A 20901-nucleotide genomic window follows, 5' to 3' on the forward strand; every position below is an offset into this window, starting at 1 on the left:
CTGCCACTCTGGGGGCAGAGTCCACGCCAGGAACTGGCTACCGGACTGAGGCTTGCCTCTGAGGGATCTCTGAAATCACCTCAGGAATTCTCGACTGGGGGAGGGACCCTTAGCTATCACCGCAGGAGAGTGGGGCTCGTCTTGTAGAGGTAAGATTTCTTTCTTCTTTGGTTTGGATTTTCTAACACTGTGCAAGTATGTGTAGTGTCCCTAACCGCTTAGGAGACTGAGAAATACTGAAGAGCTAAGCTTCCTGCATGGGTATATTTATTTATTTAACAGTTTTATATACCGAATTTCTTGTAACAGGTTACAAATCAAAACGGTTTACATAATAACAATAACAGTGCCTCAAATAGTGCAATTACATAAAACAGAGAAATACAGAACTAGGATCATGGTATATGTAGGCTGACGTCAGCTTGAAATCTGACTCCATCTCCCAACTGCTATCAGGAGTACACTATACCCTTTGGTCCTGAGTCCATCTGCTACATGCTAGGAAAATTGAAAACTGCACACCTGCAAAGGACACAATGGCATGTTTTTCCTTTCTCCATTGGCAGAGTCAGGAATGTTCACCTGATCCAGCAGCATTGGATGGTGTTTATGAAGAATGTGTGTGTGGGTGGGTATAGAAAGGTATGTTTGCATGGTGCTTTGGGGGGAGGATTATGGGAAGAGGTGGAAGATGTGGGATTACAAAAAAAAAAAAAAAAAGCCCACATGTACCTGCTGCCTTCTTCCTAGTCTCTCCCTCCCCAAGCCTCTTACTCCATCTGTGATCTTCACAAGGCATTTTCTTTAGGAGCAGTCCCAAGAAGACAGGTGGTGCAAAAGGCTTTTTATAGGGTACGGGGGTAGGGAAGCAAGGAATGGGGAGGAATGGGATTTGTGCTCCCTGGGCCTTCAGCCACTGGTCTTCAAGTGGCAGTGCCTGAGCTCCCCACAATTCCAGTCTCCTGTGCTATGTGAAAGTATGACCACAAATGTATTCGAGTGGACAAATAAAGCCTCAACAGGCACATTTGCTGTTGGTAAAATGTCCTAAAAAATGGACCCTAAGAGTTGGAGTTGTATTTTACCCCTCAAAAAGACACTTGGAAAACAGACTGACAATGTGGTAGAAGCAAGTATCTGAATAGTGAGATGTAAATGTGTGGCTCTCTAGTCTCCCATTCTGTCCTTTTTCCTCAGTCTTCCCCAGTTTCTCAAGCTGTGGCCTCTCGTACACTATGCAGGCCTGTGGCAAAGGCCGTTGCCGGCAATTACATTTTGATCACCCAGATACCTGGGATTTTTCCACTTATGAAACAAGCTTCCCATTTCACACTGCTTCCTTTATCTCATTTCCATGTATTCTCAAGCACTTGAATTCCCTTCTACACTTTATGCCAAGCCCACTGAAAATTTAATAACCTGTATCTTCCACATAGCTTTTTACTTTACTATTGCAAGAAATCTGGTATATTAAGAACTCTGATGAAGCTTTACAATAGGAAATGTCCTTCACAGTCTGGAAATTTGAGTGCTTACTTACAATGTGCACCCAAAAAGTGTTTCCTTGAAATTCAAAGGGAAAAACCTATCTAGCTTTCTAGCAGCAAAACCAAATTTCAACAAAATACAGATTTATCAGAAAATAAGGCTCCCTCCCCCCACTTTACCCGTGTGGTTGAGGAGTCTTATTCTCTGCAGATATTCAAAGCCTTTAACTTACATACTTACCAGTAATATCAATAGGCTCCAGAGCAAAAGCTTCTTCTTCATTTGGAACCAGTGTTGTCTGATCAGTCATAGTTGGTAATGGCTCGACTGGATCAACTGAATCAGGACTGTCTGGTCCTCCCACTAAGGATGAGAAAAGAATGATCAAATCAGAAACAGTAACTAAGATCAAAATGTGGGGCATAAATATAAATAAATAGAAACATACAAGATGTTGGTAGAAAAGGACTACTTGGTACACCCAGTCTACCCATTTGTTGTCACAGGTTTTACTTGATCTGTGGTCTTCTCCTTCAGCCAGAGTCCCTGTCTATTTAGCATCAAGTTAAAGTTTGAGTTTTCAGTGACAGATGAGGAGAAGTTAAGACTTACCTGAATTTCTTTTCCTTTACTTCTGCTACACCAGTCAAGAACATGTGGGTTTAGTCTCCTCATCCAGCCAATGGAGGCAGAAGGTTCCCCCCCCCCCCTTTTTTGATGACCACCTGTATGTCTGTCATGCATGAAACCAGATACAGCCAGTGTACTACTGTCAAAGCTAAATTTAAATTATAGCAGCTAGCAAACAAATACGTAATACGTGAAATAGGAAAATTGATTCTTACCTGCTAATTTTTGTTCCTATACCACCATGGATCAGTTAGGCTTTGCCTCCCTTCCAGTAGATGGAGATTGAGAATTCTAATACTGAAGAGATGCCGGTAATACACCCAGTGGTTTTTCCTCTAAGCAGAAAATGTATTGCAACCAATGAACCAGAGACACAAATAACGGCAAGAAGGAAATTAACCAAATATGTACATAGAAATATTCTACGATCAGGCCAAAAAGCATGGATCCTGTATTGAAAAGGCTGAAAAAGAATGTTAGTAAGAAAGATCGACGAACTCTCAAGAAGCATGCCCACACGGAAAAAAAGGGCGGGCGTCTGGACTGATCTGTGGCACTACAAGAACGAAAATTAGCAGGTAAGAACCAATTTTCCTTTCCCTGTACGTACCCGGATCAGTCCAGACAGCTGGGATGTACCAAAGCTTCCCTATGTAGGGTGGGACCTGGAGAGTCCCGCTCGAATGACACTGCTCCCAAAACTGGCATTTGGTGCCTAGACGTACAAACGAAAGTGCTTGGCAAATGTGTGTAATGACTTCCATGTCGCCGCCCTGCAGATTTCTTGTGGCAAAACCAATTAACAGTCTGCCCAGGAAGCTACCTGCGACCGTATGGATTGCGCTTTTAAAACCTTCAAGGACAGTACGACCTCAACTGATATAAGCGGAAGCAATAGCCTCTTTCAACCAATGAGCTATGGTCGCTTTTGACTGCTTATGCCCCTTCTTAGTACCACTCCAGAGAACGAAAAGATAATCTGAGACCTGAACAGCATTAATAACCTCTAGGTACTGTAAAAGGGTACTCCTGACATCTAGATGCCTCAATTCTCTAGTGTGAGGCGCCTCCCGTTCAACATCAGTAAAAGCTGGGAGCTCCACTGCCTGATTTAAGTGGAAACCAGAGACCACCTTTGGGAGCAAAGAGGGGACCGTCTTGAGACACCAGAATCCAAAATCTGTAAAAAAAAAAAAAAAAGTTCCCTGCACGAGAGGGCTTGTAGCTCCAACACCCTCCAAGCTGAGCAGATTGCCACCAAAAACACAGCCTTCAAAGTTAAATCCTTCAAGGTGGTCCTCTTAAGAGGTTCAAAGGAAGCTTCACACCAGACTGAGGACCAAATTAAGACTCCAAGACGGACATACCGGACGAATTGGGGGATTCAAATGCTTCACCCCTCGGAGGAAATGTACCATATCCAGATGTGCCGCCAGCAGCACATCATGAAACTTGCCCCTCAGGCATCCCAAGACTGCCACCTGCACATGAAGAGAATTAAAGGATAAACCTTTGCTGAAGCCTCTCTGCAAGAAAACTAGGATCTGTGCCGAGGACTGTCGAAGAAGTATTCCCTGCTCCCGACACCCAGACCTTCCATACTCGAATGTAAGTTAAAGAAATAGGGATCTTCTAGACCCGAAGCAGAGTGGTAATAACATCTTCTGAATAGTCTTTCTTCCTTAACTGCTTCCTTTCAAAAGCCAGGGTGCTAGACAAAAGCAATCCGACTAGTTGAAAAATATCGGGCCTTGATGTAGCAGATTCGGAAGATGACTCAGTCGCAGGGGGTCTGTCCACTGCAAGGTTGACTGTCTGTGAACCAGGGCCTCCAGGGCCACGAGGATTACCTTCCCTGGTGAACTTCTAACCTCCTGAGAAGCTTGTCTATCAGAGGCCACGGCAGGAACACAAAGCAGAACCTGGTGCAGCCAAGGGAGTACTAGGGCATCAACCCCTTCCGCTCTGTGCTCTCTTCTGTGACTGAAGAAACAGGGTGCCTTGGCGTTTGATCGAGTTGCCATCAAATCCATGAGTTCCCCACCTGCATGAGATGAGGCTCAACGCTTCCAGTGACAGCTCCCACTCTCCAAGGTCTAGCCTTTGCAGCTCAGAAAATCTGCTTGCACATTGTCGGACCCCGCAATGTGTGATGCCACCAGCAAGGCCAGATGCTGCTCTGCCCCAGGACATCAGCTACTCTGCTTCTAGAGCGACTTTATGACTTTTGGTTCCCCCCTGACAGTTTATGTAAGCCACCTTCGCATTGTCTGACAGAACCCGTACTGCCCGACTGCATAAGAATGGAAGAAACCTCTCTAATGCCAGTCGTACCGCTCTGGTCTCCAGGTGACTGATGGACCATTTTGCATCCTCCATTGACCTTGAATCGGCTGGGATTGGCACACCACCCCCCAACAGTAGAGGCTGGCATCCATGGTCACCACCATCCACTGTGGTATTTCAAGGTCCACCCCGCGCCACAAGTATTTTCAGACAAGCCACCAACCAAAACTGGACCTGGCAGACTGAGTGGTAAGGCTAACTGGAACTACTCTGACCTCGAGTCCGAACGGGATAGCAATACTTTCTCTGTAAGGGCCTCATGAGTAAACGCTCACGGGACCAACTCCAGAATGGATGCCATGGAGCCAAGGACCTGTAAGTAATCTCAGACTCTTCACCACAGCTGCCAGATGTTGAACTTGTGACTGCAACTTCCTGATTCTGTTGCGTCCGGCAGTCGCAGACGGCTGTGCCCTCCTCTGCCTCACCTCTCTTTTCTCTTTCTCTGCTCCATTGGGCAAGATGGCTGCCTCCATCTCTCCTTGCCGACCTCTCCAGTCCGGCATGGGTGATTGCGTTCACCATTTTCCCTCTGAGGTCACCTAGGGCATGCGTGTCGGCCCTCCTTTTAAAAATGTGATGGTGGGAACCTCGGGGGCATCCCCACTGCATGACGTCACTACCTCTGGGTATTTAGCCTCCAATCTCCATTCCAGTTACGAGTTAGCAGGCAGATTCCTTGCTACCAGACGCCTTCGCTCTGTGTACCTTCGCTCCGAAAGACTTAGGTACCTGCTCCTCAGGGACCTTGCCTCACTCCTACTTTCCTTTCGGGGTTACCAGCTTCTGCAAGGACGCCTAAGGTACCCGCTCCTCGGGGGCCTTGCTCCGTCCCGGACCTCCGCCCTCGGGAGGGTTTCTCTCTACGTCAGCTTCCAGCCTCAGAGTTAGTACCTCAGCTCTTGTTCTATCTCTGCCATGTCTCACCTCTGCTATTGTAGATTGTCGGCCTACCCTGCATCGCGGACCAGTACCGGATCTACCCTCTCTAGCATATCTGTACCTGGGTTCTTAGCCTACCCCGCTCTGCGGACCACTACCAGACCCATTATCCTCTCAAGACCTGGTGAGACTATCTGTGCTGCAGACTAGTCTACGCCATCAGAGACTCTTCTCCCCTGGCTGGGTTCACAGCCTGTTCCCCTGGCCACCAACTACATTGCTGAATAATTAAAGTCTATCACTTCGCTGTGTGTATTACTGCTGAGAACCTGCCTATCACTACAAGTCCCCACAGGGCAGAGCCCTGTGGGAGGAGTCATCTCTTGTAGTGACCAGGGGTCCAGAACTCAATGTCAAAAATACAACAGATTTGCTCCTCCTCTTTAAAGACCTTGCCCACACAGGTGTCGAAACACTCTCCTAAGAAGTCCAGAACCTGAGAACGACGAAAATGACTCTTGGAATGGTTGACGACCCGAGGGACCTCAAAAGAGACAAGACCTTGTCTACCACTTGCTTGGAGAGCTCCTCTGACTTCGCTTGAATGAGCCAGTTGTCTAAGTACAAGTGGGCTAACACTCCATCCCGCCGGAGGGACACTGCCACTCCCACCATCATTTTAGTGAATGTGCACTGAGCACGCTCCCTTTTGGCCAGGCCAAAAGGGAGGGCACAGAACTGGAAATGCATCCAAAGGATCATGAAGTGGAGAAACATCTGGCTTCCATAGGGTCTCTGTCCAAAAACGCATGACTGAGGGCCTTATTCATGTGCTTCAGCTCCAGAATCGGGCAGAAGGAGCCTTCCTTCTTCGGCACCATGAAGTAAATAGAATAACGGCCGACTCCGCATTCTTCCTGGGGGACAGGAATATTGGTGCTTAGGCTGAGCAAATGCTGGATTATTTGCTGAACGATCACGTTCAACGGGGAGCCACATGGAGACCATAAACAGGTCATGTAGAGGCCGAGCAAAATCTAAAGCGTAGCCACTTTCTATGACACTTAGAACCCACTGGTCTGACTGAGGTATAGAGGAACAGGCAGACTATCTCACTGGGAGGAACTGGAGCAGAGGGCCCCCCTGAGCAGCCCCATCTCTGTTCGCTCTGCGTCCCCGTAAGGACTGGGACCTTCCTGCGGGCTGTCACTGACCAGCTCCCGGTGCCCTGCTTTAGCAAAGCCACCTCTGCCTCCAAAGATGAGCACTGGTGGGGAGAAAACCCCTAGCCCCCTTAGGCTTGTCCTCCGGACGTTTGTGGACCTTGTCGTCGCCCAAAAACTTGATCAGCTGCTCCAAGTCTTCGCCAAAAAGAAACTTGCCCTTAAAAGGGTACTGCACTGAGCTGGGCTTTGGAACACACATCCGCCAACCAATTGCAGAACCAGAGAAGCCACCTCACAGAGACCGCTGACACCATAGTCTGAGAGGCAGTACAAAGAAGATCATACAGGGTGATCGCTCTATAGGCCACTGCCGCTTCCAAGCGCTTGGCCTGCGCCAACTCCCGGGGAGGAAGGGTCCTAGTGCTCAACAGCTGCTGCACCCACTGGAGACCGGCATGGAGCATGAAGCTGCTGCAGACAGCTGCCCGAATGCAGAGGGCAGACACCTCAAAAATTCTCTTCAGAAGCATTTCAAGCTTCTAGTTCTGTAGTAGATCCTTAAGAGCTGCCGCCCTGGAAACTGGGATGATAGTTCCCTTGGTGACAGCTGACACCAAGGCATCCACCTTGGGCACCTTCAACAGGTCCAGAATCTCCTCCAGTAAAGGATAGACTTCAATCGCTCGGCCCACTCTCGAGACTGACTCCGGAGCATCCCACTCCCAGATCAAGGAAATGGAAATGTCTTCGCCAGACCTCACAAGCCAGCCAAGACAAGGTCCACTATGTCCTGGCTTGGATTATCCTGAGGGACCGCAATGCCCTGAGGGTCCAAGTCCTCCCTCTGAAATAAACTTTTTTTGAAGGGGTTAATAAACATGTGGATAAAGGTGAACCGGTAGATGTAATGTATTTGTATTTTCAGAAGGTGATTGACAAAGTCACTCATGAGAGGCTTCTAAGAAAAACTAAAAAGCCATGCGATAGGAGGAGATGTCCTTTTGTGGATTACAAACTGGTTAAAAGACAGGAAACTGAGCAGGATTACATGGTCAATATTCTCAGTGGAAAAGGGTAAACAGTTGAGTGCTTCAGGGATCTGCACTTGGACTGGTGCTTTTCAATATATTTACAAATGATCTGGAAAGGAATACGATGAGTGAGGTTATCAAATCTGCAGCTACAAAATTATTCAGAGTAGTTAAATCACAAGTGGATTGTGATAAATTGTAGGAGAACCTTGTGAGACTGGAAGACTGGGCATCCAAACGGCAGATGAAATTTAATGTGGACAAGTGCAAAGTGATGCATATTGGGAAAATAACCCATGCTGGTAGTTACATGATGTTAAGTTCCATATTAGGAGTTACCACCCTGGAAAAAGTTCACTGTGCTGCGACAGTCCAAAAAAAGCAAATGTTAGGAATTATTAGAAAGGGAATGGTGAATAAAATGGAAAATGTCATGCCTATGCATCATGCCATGCCTCTGTATCGCTCCATTAAGTACTGGGCATAATTCTGGTTGCCACATCTCAAAAAAGATATAGTTGCACTGGAGAAGGTACAAAGAAGGGTGACCAAAATGATAAAGGGGATGGAACAGCTCACCTATGAGAAAAGGCTAAAGAGGTTAGGACTGTTCAGCTTGGAGAAGAGATGGCTGAGGGGGGGAATATGATGGAGGTCTTTAAAATCATGAGAGGTCTTGAGTGAGTAGATGTGAATCGGTTATTTACATTTTCGGATAATAGAAGGACTAGGAGGCACTCCATGAAGTTAGCAAGTAGCACATTTAAAACTAATCTGAGAAAATTATCTCACTGAACGCAAAATTAAGCGCTGGAATTTGTTGCCAGAGGATGTGGTTAGTGCAGTTAGTATAGATGGGTTTAAAAAAGGTTTGGTTAAGTTCTTGGAGAAGTCCATTAACTGCTATTAATCAAGTTGACTTAGGAAAATAGCCACTGCTATTACCGGCATCAGTAGCATGGGATCTACTTGCCAGATATTTGTAGCCTGGATTGGCTACTCTTGGAAACAGGATCTGGGCTTGATGGACCCTTGGTCTGACCCAGTATGACCATTTGTTATGATATACCTTTGCCAGCTGAAAGCTCCGATTCTTTTTCTGCCTTGAAAAAGATTAAAGGCAATTTGAATAAAAGTGTGTTCCATTCTCTTGACAACTGTCTTTTATTGCTCAATCTATCACCACATTCAAGGGATAAAAAGCTAGGCTGGAAGCCCTCGAGTTAGTAGGCTCGCTTTGAATCCTGTCAAGAGATGGTGAGCTTTCAAATTGTCAATGGTATGCTTCGCTGCAAGGCTTATCAACTGCAGGATCTTGGCCTCCACAAGCATTTCAGCTCAGAGTAAGCAGACAATCCCTTTTTTTTTGAAAAGGGCTGCTCAAACTCTCCTGGAGAAAACAAACCATCAGGTGGGTAGTGAGTTCCTCTGCCATCCTGGCTTGCATCACTGCAGGATCCACAGGAGTTTGGCCCATTAAGATAAATTTGACTCAAAACAAGTTTAAGGGCCACATCACAACCATGAAAGAGTCATAAAAGTTCTCTCCAATTAAAAAAAACAGGTTGAAGCTCTCTCATAACCGTTCATCCAAATAACTGGAGGCAGAGAACACTGGCTGTATCTGGTTCCATGCATGACATACATACAGGTGATTTAAAAAAAAAAAAAAAAAAGACACTGCCTCCAGTTGCTGGATGAGGGGACTAAACCCACATGTTCTTGACTGGTGGAGGAGGACAAGACAGCAGAAGCTTGAATCTCTAAGCTAGCTACTAGATTTTGTCCAGAGTTAACTAGTTCACTAGTTAATACAAAAATAAAAGGATAACATACCTTTCCCCTAAACTGAATCATTAATATAACAAAACTATATGGGGACAGAACCAAACCTTTTTTATGATCAAGAGTGTGTGTTTGGTTGAAATCGGTCTTTTCCAATGAATAGTATCATCCACTCAATCATCAGATACACAAGTAGAGTAAAATTGATTCTTTAGATCAGCACTTCTCAACCGGTGTGTCACAATACACCAGTGTGTCGCCAAGCACTGGCAGGTGCGTCGCGTGCTCCCGGTCTCTTCCTGCTGCTCTTCCTTCCCTGCTGCCGTTGTCACCGGGCTATCAGTACGTTCAAGCCCAGTGGGAACAGCAGCGGTGCTAGAAGAAGCTGTGGCACCCGCGGCTGGCCTTTTCTTCTTCCTGCCCCCCCCCCCCCGTGACCCGGAACAGGAAGTGATATGCGGTGCGCGTGAAGGAGAAAGAGCCGTGCCGCGTGGAAAAATAGCAGCAGCGACAGCAGCAGCGGCCGGCAATTGGGAAAGGAGACAGCAGCATGAGCCTTCTGCGGCCGATGGGCTTCTTCTTTCTTGGCCTGCGGGGGCTGGAGGAGGAGGAAGTGAGTGAGAGAAAGAGTGAGAGAAAGAGAAGCAGCCAGCCAGCCCGTGTGTGATTGAGAGCATGTGTGTGATTGAGAGAAACTGGTCAGAGAGCTGATGTGTGTGCATATGTGAGAGACAATGAAAGTGCTCAGGGAGAGGACTGAGGTGAGTGTGAGAGAGAAAAAGCATGGAAGTGAGAAATCTGGGTATGTGAGAAAGCAAGAAGCCGGGGGAGGGGGGGGAGGTGAGAAGCCTGATTATGTGAGAGAGCATGGGAGTGGGAAGCCTGTGTGTGTGCATGCATGAGAGAGACTGGTTGGTAAGGTGACTGTGTGTGTGAGAGAAAAAATGTGATTCAGGGAATGAGAAGCCTGTGCACGTGGAGAGTGAGCATGGAAATGAGAGACTGGTGTGTGTGTAACAGAGAAAGTGATTATGGGAATGAGAAGCCTGTGCATGTGAAGAAAGTGAGCATGGGAGTGAGAAACCTCGGTGTGTGTGAGACACAGCATGGGAGGGAGAAGCCTGTATATCTGAAAGAGAACATGGGAGTGGGAAGCCTGTGTGTGTATGCATGAGAGAGAGGTTAGGACTGTTTGGGAGATGATTGGTGTGTGAGAGACAGAAACTGGTCATGGGGGCATGACTGGTATGGTGTGTGTGAGAGACATGGGCACTAAGGAAGAGGACCATGAGTATAGAGCTTAGCTTCTACTGCTGCTTCTGGTGTGTGCCACAGCCTGCATGGAAGGGAAGTAGGAGAGCTGCTGGAGGGGGTAAGTAAAGATGGCTTTTTAAGTTTATTTTTGATTGACTGCCATTTTAATTATTTAATATTATGTGATGTCTGCTTTTTTGAAATATTTTATTGGTATTTGGAGAATGTTTAATAGTTTTTATGAGTTTTTAATTGTTGGATGTTATTCTGTTCATAGCTGTTTTGAAACATTTATTCAGCTTATTAGTATAGTTTTACAATTATTTCTGTGTGGGGATCTATAGCTGCTTGCTAGTTCTGTTTTCCTAATAAGAGGTGTATTGGTTTTTAGGGCCTGATTTAATATTTGTAGTGTTGCCTTTTCATAGATAGGGTTGCTCCTGTTTGAGTGTATTCCATAATACAGGTGTAACTGTGTGCGGATTAGTTTATGTGCATTACTACAGATCCTGGGAGTATGTTAGGTCGGTTCTGTGTCTGTTACCGAGATGAGATATTTTACTAGCATGTAAGCATTTGTAACAGTCTTATTTGTTGTGTTTTCTCAAGAGGACTTGCATTGGAGGTAAACTGCTGTCTTTTCATAAGTAGGGCTATTGAGCCTGAAGTAGTTGCTGTTACTGAGAGGACATCAGAACATCTTTTTTGTAGGGTGAGTTGTATGGGGAATGTCATAATTCTGCTTTATATCTATTATTGTGGTCAGTGGGGTTCATGTGGATGCAAACTGTACTTTTACATCTAGCCCCAGTTTGATCATGGGTCAGTGTCATATGCATGTGAGAACTGTCTGTCAGGTGTGTCCCGACAGAAAATAGGTTGAGAACCACTGCTTTAGATCAAGGGTGGCCAACTCTGGTCCTTGAGAACAGGCCTGGTTTTTAGGATATCCACAATGAATAAGCATGAGATAGATTTGCATACAATGGAAGCTGTGCATGTAGCTCTCTCTCAATCATATTCATTGTGGATATCCTGAAAACCTGGCCTATTTGTGGCTCTTGAGGACCAGAGTTGGCCATCCCCGCTTAATACAGAAACATAATACAAGGAGGGTCACAGTTTCCCCACTTGCTAGAGTAGGTGTAAATCTTTAAAGGTCTGTCAGCAAAGGGAACATTATGGTATTGTAGCATCACAATAGTGGGAGGTGGCTTTATGCTCAGAATATAAATTTCTGTGTACTAAAAAAGTGACAGGGTCTTGTTTTCTGCAACTTGCACCTGGGTGTACTAGTGCTCCAAGGCTGGGAGCACTTGCACCGGAGGATGGTGGATCCTCAGTACCAGCTAGGCCAAGGGTGTGTGAAAAGTGTCTGTGGTGGAGGGAGTGTCTTCACTATAGATTCAGTGAAATAGAAGAATGTGAAGCTGGCTCATGAGCTTATGTTTGACCAGAAGAGCAGCAACCCACTCTGAGGATAAAAGGAAAACTGCCTGCTCTCTCTCAGAAGCAGCTTTTATCCAGAGATGATTAAAAAAAAAAAAAAAAAAGTCCGAGGTCCAAAAGGTCTGATGGATTTTTCAAAATGCAGTCTATACCCTCCAAATGTGAACTGTAATAGGAAAATTGGTTCTTACCTAATTTTCGTTTTCCGCAGATAGGCAGGGTGGAATTAGCCATGTAATCTGGGAATCGTCCTCCAGTCCTCTAGGTGGCAGAGCTCCTTAGAGCACACGGAGTTGAGCTCTGTGTGCCTGCTTTCCTATATAGCCATGCAGTTCCCAGTCTACCTCAGTTTTGTTTCTCCGTCTACATGGCGCACATGGAGTCTCCTTACTCATTTTTTTCCAGGTTCTGAACTGCTGCAGAGGGAAGGACTGCTGCAGTCAAGGTAGATGTATTCCTGGGGATCCGATGCTGTTCTACGCCACCCCCTCCCCCCCAGCCCTGCTCTCCCCATGGAGTAGGGTTTGCAGCCTCGCATTGGCCTCGAGGTCCTTTGTATCCAGAGCTGGCCGCCTCCCTCGAAGACTCCCAACCCGGGCATTCTGGAGGAGTAGGACTGCAGCTGGGGGGCGGCCCTGAATCCACTTGGGACCGGGAGGCCCGTAGTTTCCGAAGCAGGCTGCTCACCTCCAAGACAGAAGGAATAGTTTGTGACCCTGGGATTTCCCTAGGTTCCTCTCAGGCCTGGATGGAGGCCTTAGGGAAGCGACACCAATGTAAATAGCCCTCCCACAGGCCCCCTGATTGGGCTACCCAGTAACAGGCTTGGGGAGGCCGACCCATTGACACGGAACAATCGTGTTTGAATGGCCAGTGCGTCGTTTTGACGCGGGTGCCATAGATGCTTCAGGCGCCGGTGGACCAAAGTCAGCACATCAATGCCTGGGTGCTCAGGCGGGCTGCTTCGATGCCAGTGTGCCAAGGCCGGCACATAGACCCCCACTGCCTGTGCGTCCAGTCCGATGCAGTGGTACATACTGGCAGCCGGCGCATGGAGAATGGCCTTTCGAGGGCCTCTGTCACAGCCAGGAGGTGCAGGAGATGCAAATTTTGCAACTGCTAGCTTGCTGGGGCCTCAAAAGAACCAGGCAAGAGGAAGGCAGCATCTGCCACATTCCTGGGTGGTGCCAAGGTGCCAAGAGAAGGGAGAGAACATTTTATTTTTTTCACCTCAAAGTGGCACTTGACCCTTGCCTATGGGCAGGAAGACAGACGTACAAGGGTCAACACGCTGAGGCCGCGCATCAAGGCAGGGCTCACCAATGCTGGCACATCGAGCTCCCAACAAGGGTGGACCAGCTGTCCTATTCTCAGTCATGTGCAATGGTTGATGGGGGGCAAAGCCATCTTGCACAGGCCTGTGACGCCGAATCAGTTAAGTGAGGCTAGAGTGTTGCGCAATCTTGCTGTGCCCTACCAATGCAAATACCGTGGCCGACACAGTAACAGCCAACCCCCAGGGGACTGACATTCCTCTCTCTCCCAGGCAGCCGTTGATTTTCAGACGGGGAAAGGGAGGGTGATGGCCGAGATGTCAAATTAAGAGGCACGCTCTGAAGCTGTGTAGCAATGAGTGGCGTACATTCTATTCGGAAGTTATGAACACAGCAACGAGAATGCCCCACAGCAGTTAGGCCAATGAGGCATCTCAGACATAGCCACTTGTACACAGCAGAACTAACTAGATATGGATGCCCTTCATAAGTGAAGGAAGAGAATCTGGGCTCAGAAGTGACTGTCAGACTAATCTATATCTGGCACGAAGAGGGAGCTTGCTGTACCAAACAAGACTCACCCCATCAGCATGAGAAATGCAGGACTAGATAAGTACCAACTCACGGGCAGGATGTTGCGCTTTTTTTTTTTTGGATAACGACAGCACACCCTTCTCACCCACTTGCCAATCTGAGCTTGGCTGCTGTGAGTCAGGTTTCCCAGTCTTCCGGGCCTCCTCACTGTCAGAGTGGATTCGAGGACGACAGCATTTGGTGCACCTGGCCTTACCAAGACTAATCCAGCATCCTGGGGTCCGCCAGGGGAATCCTGACAAGGAGGATTATCAAGCCAATGGGGCCTCGTATCCAGGGGGGCACGGAGCACAAGGACTCCCTCCTTCCCAGAATGGCTACTGAACTGCCCTTACTTGTGGTATAGATGGGTCTAACAGCAGCATCCGTAGGATACATGACAACGCCAACTTCCCCGTGAGAGCTCCCAGGTGTAATGCCACCCGATCGCCAGATTCAGGGAGGCAATTGGGGACCTGCCCTCTGGGCTCAAAGACCTTCGATGTTGTGGATCTCAACCTACCTGGGAAGTGGCTGATGCTAAAGTCCTTGAACCCATGGCCAGTAGCCAGATCTCCCTCCTGAGGAGGGTGTTCCTTGACGGCCTCGAGCGCCAGCAAGGAGAATCAATGAACTGTGAATGCTGGATCATTGTTACTTTGAGGGATAACAGAGCGTGTTCTTCCTTCCATTCCAAGGAGGTATCGACACTTCCCCTTACCCAAACAGCCAACCTTGGAAACCACATAAATCCAAGAAGGAAGCACAGCTCCACACATCGGAGTGTAAGCGAACAGTGATTCACTATGTCAGACACACACACTTGGGAGTCCAAAAAACTTCTCAACTTTGCATCCTCCAGTTCAGATGCGCTAGTCCACCAGTTTCCAGGAGAACAGTGTCATCAAGGATTCACAGTATACCCTGCCCTGCTGTAACAGGACAGGGGCGCCATACCTACATCATCTAAGACTCACTGAGTTACAGCGATGGGTAGGACACCACTTATCTAAACAAAGTGTCCATTCAGGACATGCCTACAGGCCGGGGAGGGAGGTCATCACTGCATAACTTGCCTTCACACAGCTGCTCTAGCCAATAGAAGGCTGCGGATGCAGTAGAGGGGTTGGTCCCCTTTTTGGGCAGGAATGTCTAAAGAAACTGCCCACAGCAGTGTGACAGGCTGAGTGCACCCTTCGTTAAAGACTGGAGCCAGATTAACATCTCTTCCAGAGGCTAGGGGGCGCCCAACCTGCTAACTAGGGACTTCCCAGATTACCTGGCTAATTCCACCCTGCTTATCTGCAGAAAAGAGGTTTGCTTAGCGTAAACTGTGTTTTCCGTGGATAGCAGGGTGAATTAGCCATACTATCCCACCCGCCTCACCGGACAGTCTCATGAATGTGTAAATGCATGCTTGGGAAACAGACTGAGATGGACTGGGAACCACATGGCTATATAGGCAAGCAACTCAACTCTGTGCGCTCTGAGGAGCTTTGCAACCTAGAGGACTAGAGGGCGATCCTCAGATTACATGGCTAACTCACCCCGCTATATACAGAAAACACCATTTACGGTAAGCAAATCTGCTCTTCCTATAATACCACAGATCAGTCTAGACAAGTGGGTTTTGCATCCCTACCAGCAGATTGAGACGGAACAAAAACCTTGAGGCACAGCTACATGTCTGAGTGTGCCACCTGCAGTCCCTCATTATTGACCTGCACCCAAGCCAATGAGCAGATACCATTCCCCCTTCCAGGGCGAACCGGAAACACTGGGGTGGACCCCCCCTGAGCTGGAGGCTCACATACATCCAAAAAGAGAAACACCTTGATAACAGTTTAACTCAAAAAAAAAACTCAACTTCTGAACAGATTGTATAATTTCTGATATAAGGTGTACAAAATCACCTGGAACTTCAGTCTTTTGGCAGCAAACGGGATGGGTCTCTGTACTGTTACGTGGTATTTACAGGAATGAAAATTAGCAGGTAAGAACTAAAATTTTCCTTTCCTGTTCATACCCAGATCAGTCCAGATAAGTGATATGTACCCAAGCACCCTACACTGGGAATGAACCCGAAAGACCTCTCTTAACACACTTTTACCGAAGGTCACATCTTCCTGCACCTGAACGTCCAACCGGTAATGTTTGGTGAAAGTATGAAGTGAGGACCACACCAGGGCCCTACATATCTCTTGGGGAAACACCAACTGACACACCGCCCAAAAGGCTGCCTGCACTCTAGTCAAATGCACCTTGAGACCCATCAGAATTTTGCAACCCTTACAAATATATGCCAAACAAATGGTCTCCTTCAGCCATCTAGAAATCATAGCCTTAGCAGCTTTCTTTCCTTTTTTTGCTCCACCGAATAACACAAAGATGATTCGACCATCGAAAGCCATTAGTGACCTTCAAGTAACAGAGTGCGACGCACATCCAGAAGATGAAGATCTCTATCCTGCGGAGACTCTAGACCACTCCAGAAATGCTGGAAGCTCAACTGTCCGATTCACTTCGGCAATAAGGAGGGAACCGTACGCAACATCATCCTATCATCTGCAATACGTAAAAAAGGATCCAGACAAGACTGTGCCTGAAGCTCGGAAATCCACCTAGCTGAACATATGGCAACCAGAAAAACCTGTCTTCAATGTCAAGTCTTCAAAGAAGCTTGTCTTAAAAGCTCAAAAGACACTGCAGAGAACCCGCAAAACTAAGTTGAGGTTCCAATCCGGTCAGGCTTTCCGAACTGGAGGCTACAAATGCTTAACCCCCCCCCTTCAGGAAGTGAACAACACAAGGCTGAAAACTGGACATGGAGCGAGCTATATGCTAGGACCTTGGTCAAGCCCTGTTGCAGAAAGGACAAAATGTGAGAAACTCCCACTGACCGAGGATCCAGCCACTGTTGAAGACACCAGGACTCAAACACCTTCCAAACCCTGACATATGCTATAGACGTAGAACGCCTCCTAGCCTGGAGCAGAGTGGAGATTACTGGCTCTGAATATCCATTCAGGTGCAACCGCCACCTTTCAAAAGCCAAGCTGCGAGACAAAAATGATCCTCTGATTCGAAAATATGGGTCCTCTTCGTAGCAATCTTAGCAGGTGGGCCAACCCAAGAGGCCCATCTATCGCCAGATACACCAGATCTGCGAACCATGGTTGTCGTGGCCACTCCTGCACCACCAGCACAACTGTCCTAGGGTGCGCCTCTGTGCTACAAAACTCAACCGATGAGGGGGCCAAGGAGGAAACATACAAAAAAAAAAAAACCCAGTTGGCCATGGGCACACCAGAGCATCCAGCCCTACCGAACTGGACTCGCTTCCGAGACTGAAAAATCTTGCCGTCTTTGTATTAGCCCGCATCACCATGAGATCCAACTGAGGAACACCCCACCTGGCACAGATGTGATTCCAGGCTTCTAGAGAGTTCCCATTCTCCAGGATCTGGTAGTTGCATGCTGAGGAAAATCCACCTGCATGATGTCCACTCCTGCGATGCTGCAAGCCCCTCGAGATGGCGCTCTGCCCACACAAACAGCTGAGTCGCCCAAGCAACAACTTGACTGTTCGTCCCTTTTTGGCGGTTGATGTATGCCACCATTGTCTGAAAACACTGAACCAGCCACCCCTCGATTGAGGGCAGGAACACTTCCAGGGCCCTGTGCACCGCCCTCTTCTCCAAGATGCCTCCCACTGTGGACCAAAGACCATGGGCAGAACAACCCAGGCCCACCGCTCCGCAGCCCTTGAGGCTGGTGTCTGTGGTCATCACCACCTAGTCTGGGGTCTCCAGGTTGTGCTGTGAGAGCCACCATGAAAGACTGGACCTGGATTCTCCCAGAAGAGGTAATTGCAGATACTTCTCAGACAACGGATTCCACCTGGACAAAAGCGACTTTTGCAAGATGCATGTGAGCAGAGGCCCATGGAACCAAATCCAACATCGAAGTCATGGAACTGAGCACCCGTAAGCAATCCCAGGCATTTGGTACTGAGAGGCTCAGATGTGTCACCTGCGCTTGCAACTTCGACAACCTGTCTACTGTCAAACACCCTGCCTTTCTGGGTATCGAAGCGGGCTCCTAGGTACTCTAGTGACAGACAGAAACAGGTGACTCTTTGCAACACTGATCACCCAACTCAGAGAGTCCATCACCCGCTGTACGGACAGACCGCACTCCTCTGTCTTTGCCTGAATGAGCCAATAGTCCAGAATCCCCTCTCGTCTCAAGGCTGCCGCCACTACCACCATCACCTTTGTGAAGGTTTGGGGAGCAGTAGCCAACCTGAAAGGGAGCGCATGAAACTGGAAGTGCTGACCCAGCACCATGAACCACAAACATCTGATGCTCCTTTCGAATGGGAATATGGAAGTAAGCTTCGGTCAGGTCCAAGGACGCCAGGAACTCTTCCTTTGCAGACCACTGCTATCACTGTATACAATGACTCCATATGAAAAACGTGGAAACCGCAAATCTACATTTACCTTTTGCAAATCCAGAATGGGAGGGAAGATGCCCTCCTCCTTTGAAACCACGAAATAGATGAGTACCTCCCCTGTCCTTGCTCGCCCAAGAGGATCAGGAACTATTGCACCTAAGCTTAGTAATCTCTACAGAGTTCTCTTCACATTGGCTTGGTGACAAGCAGCAGTACTCTAGAAAGGCTTCCCTGACCCAGTGTGAAAATCTAAGGCATAGCTATCTCTTATTAACTCCTCAACCCACTGGTCCGAGGTAATCTTGGCCCATTCCTCATAAAAGTGGGACAATCTGCCGCCTACCGCTTCCACAGAGGAATGGGTGAGCCTGACTTCATTGTGAGGACTTTCCTCCTCTGGTCTCCTGACTGGCACCATCCCTGAAGGATCTGCGGGAACCTCGAAAGGACTGCCGACGTCCCAACGACTGTATTGGCCCTGAAGCAGAGACACCCTTGATGGAACAAAGCCTCCACGAATCAAGAAAACGGGACCAGGGTGGGAAGAACTTATTGCTCTCCTTATCCTCAGGCAATCTGTTCCCGTTGGATTCCCCTAAAGATTATCAACTGATACAGATCCGAAGATGCCATACTGGGTTAGACCAAGGGTCCATCAAGCCCAGCATCCTGTTTCCAACAATGGCCAATCCAGGCCATAAGAACTTGACAAGTACCCAAAACCTAAGTCTACTCCATGTTATTGTTGCTAGTAATAGCAGTGTCTATTTTCCAAGTCAACTTAATTAATAGTATTATCCAATCCATTTTTAAACACAGCTACACTAACTGCACTAACCACATCCTCTGGCAACAAATTCCAGAGTTTAATTGTGCATGGAGTGAAAAAGAACTCTCTCAGATTAGTTTTAAATGTGCCATATGCTAACTTCATGGAGTGCCCTCTAGTCTATTATCTGAAAGAGTAAATAACCAATTCACATTTACCCGTTCTAGACCTTTCATGATTTTAAACACCTCTATCATATCCCCCCTCGCCGTCTCTTCTCCAAGCTGAAAAGTCCTAACCTCTTTAGTCTTTCCTCATAGGGGAGCTGTTCCATCCCCTTTATCATTTTGGTCGCCCTTCTCCATCACAATTATCTTTTTTTTTAGATGCAGCGACCAGAATTGTACACAGTATTCAAGGTGTGGTCTCACCATGGAGCGATACAGAGGCATTATGACATTTTCCATTTTATTCACCATTCCCTTTCTAATAATTCCCAACATTGTTTGCTTTTTTGACTGCCGCAGCACACTGAACTGATGATTTCAATGTGTTATCCACTAATATGCCTAGATCTCTTTCTTGGGTGGTAGCTCCTAATATGGAACCTAACATTGTGTAACTATAGCATGGGTTATTTTTCCCTATATGCATCACCTTGCACTTATCCATATTAAATTTAATCTGCCATTTGGATGCCCAATTTTCCAGTCTCACAAGGTCTTCCAGCAATTTATCACAATCCTCCAAAAATAGAAGCTTCCCTTTAAAGGGAAGATTACATAGCTGGGACCTGGACCACATGTTTGACGACCACAAAAGCCTGTATGCAGCCACTGCTGAGACCATGCTCCTGGCAGAAGTAGGCACCAAATCATACATCTACCATACATGCCACTCCAGCTTCAAAATGTGCCAAAAGCAAGGCACTGAGCGTCCTGGTAGAAGCCTGTTCTTGTGCTATCTGAACCTAGCACAATCACGCATGTACATCATGCTGCCACACAGCATGGGCCGCAGACTTAAGGCAGACACCTCAAACATAAGTTTCAAATGGATCTCTAACTTGCGGTCCTGAACATCCTTCAGAGTAGATGAACCTGCAAACCAGAATCATAGTCTTAATCATCACAGAGACCATATCCACATTAGGAATCTTTAGGTGATCCAGCTTCTCCTCCAAAGGATAAAGCTTCACCATAGCCCTACAGACTTCAAGCCTATTTCTGGAAAATCCCACTCCCAAGCTAATCAGCTTCTGAATCTTCTTAGGCAACAGAAAGGCAGTGGGAGGACCATGCAATCCATCCATGAGAGGATTCACTCCTTAAGACTCTTCCTGAATCATCTTAATCCCCAATTCTTCTAACACCTGAGGAATGAGGGTGCAGATCCTCTTTTTTAAACAGCGACCACTCAAGGATCATCCCCCTCTGCCACAGGACCTTCATCTGGATCAAAATCATCCCTGTTCGAATCAGGATTCTGATCCCCATCCGGGTCTGCCCCCTGCAGTGAGGCAGGATACTCCTGCATCTCGTCCAAGTCATCTAGATCCCTGAGGTCGCCCCCAACTCCTGTGCGATCCAACCCCAGGCACTTGAGCAGAACAAGAACTTCCCGCCGACATCATCCTCGGCCGCTTGGAAGGGGCACTTGGCCGCCCCTCTCTGGATCTCTTCTCTCCTGCATCCTTCCTAGTCAGGAAGGCTCTATGCAATAGAAGGACAAACTGGAATAAAGACTCCTCTGCCTTCCGAGTCCCGCCCCCCTTCCTGATCCTCCTCAGCATCCT

The 20901-nt window shown here is 47.6% G+C and overlaps 1 protein-coding gene across 3 annotated transcripts in view; it reads right to left on the reverse strand.

The window, feature by feature from the left end:
* The window catches only part of RAD21 (RAD21 cohesin complex component), a 231413-nt gene that overhangs the window by 152560 nt on the left and 57952 nt on the right, over positions 1–20901 (reverse strand). For all 3 annotated transcript variants that reach the window (XM_029591924.1, XM_029591925.1, XM_029591923.1), the window contains one exon: positions 1729–1851. In XM_029591924.1, the coding sequence (XP_029447784.1) occupies positions 1729–1851 (123 nt within the window). The remainder of the gene's footprint in view (positions 1–1728; positions 1852–20901) is intronic.

Source organism: Rhinatrema bivittatum, chromosome 2 (genome assembly GCF_901001135.1).
Source record: "Rhinatrema bivittatum chromosome 2, aRhiBiv1.1, whole genome shotgun sequence".
NCBI classification, from domain to species: Eukaryota; Metazoa; Chordata; class Amphibia; order Gymnophiona; family Rhinatrematidae; genus Rhinatrema; species Rhinatrema bivittatum.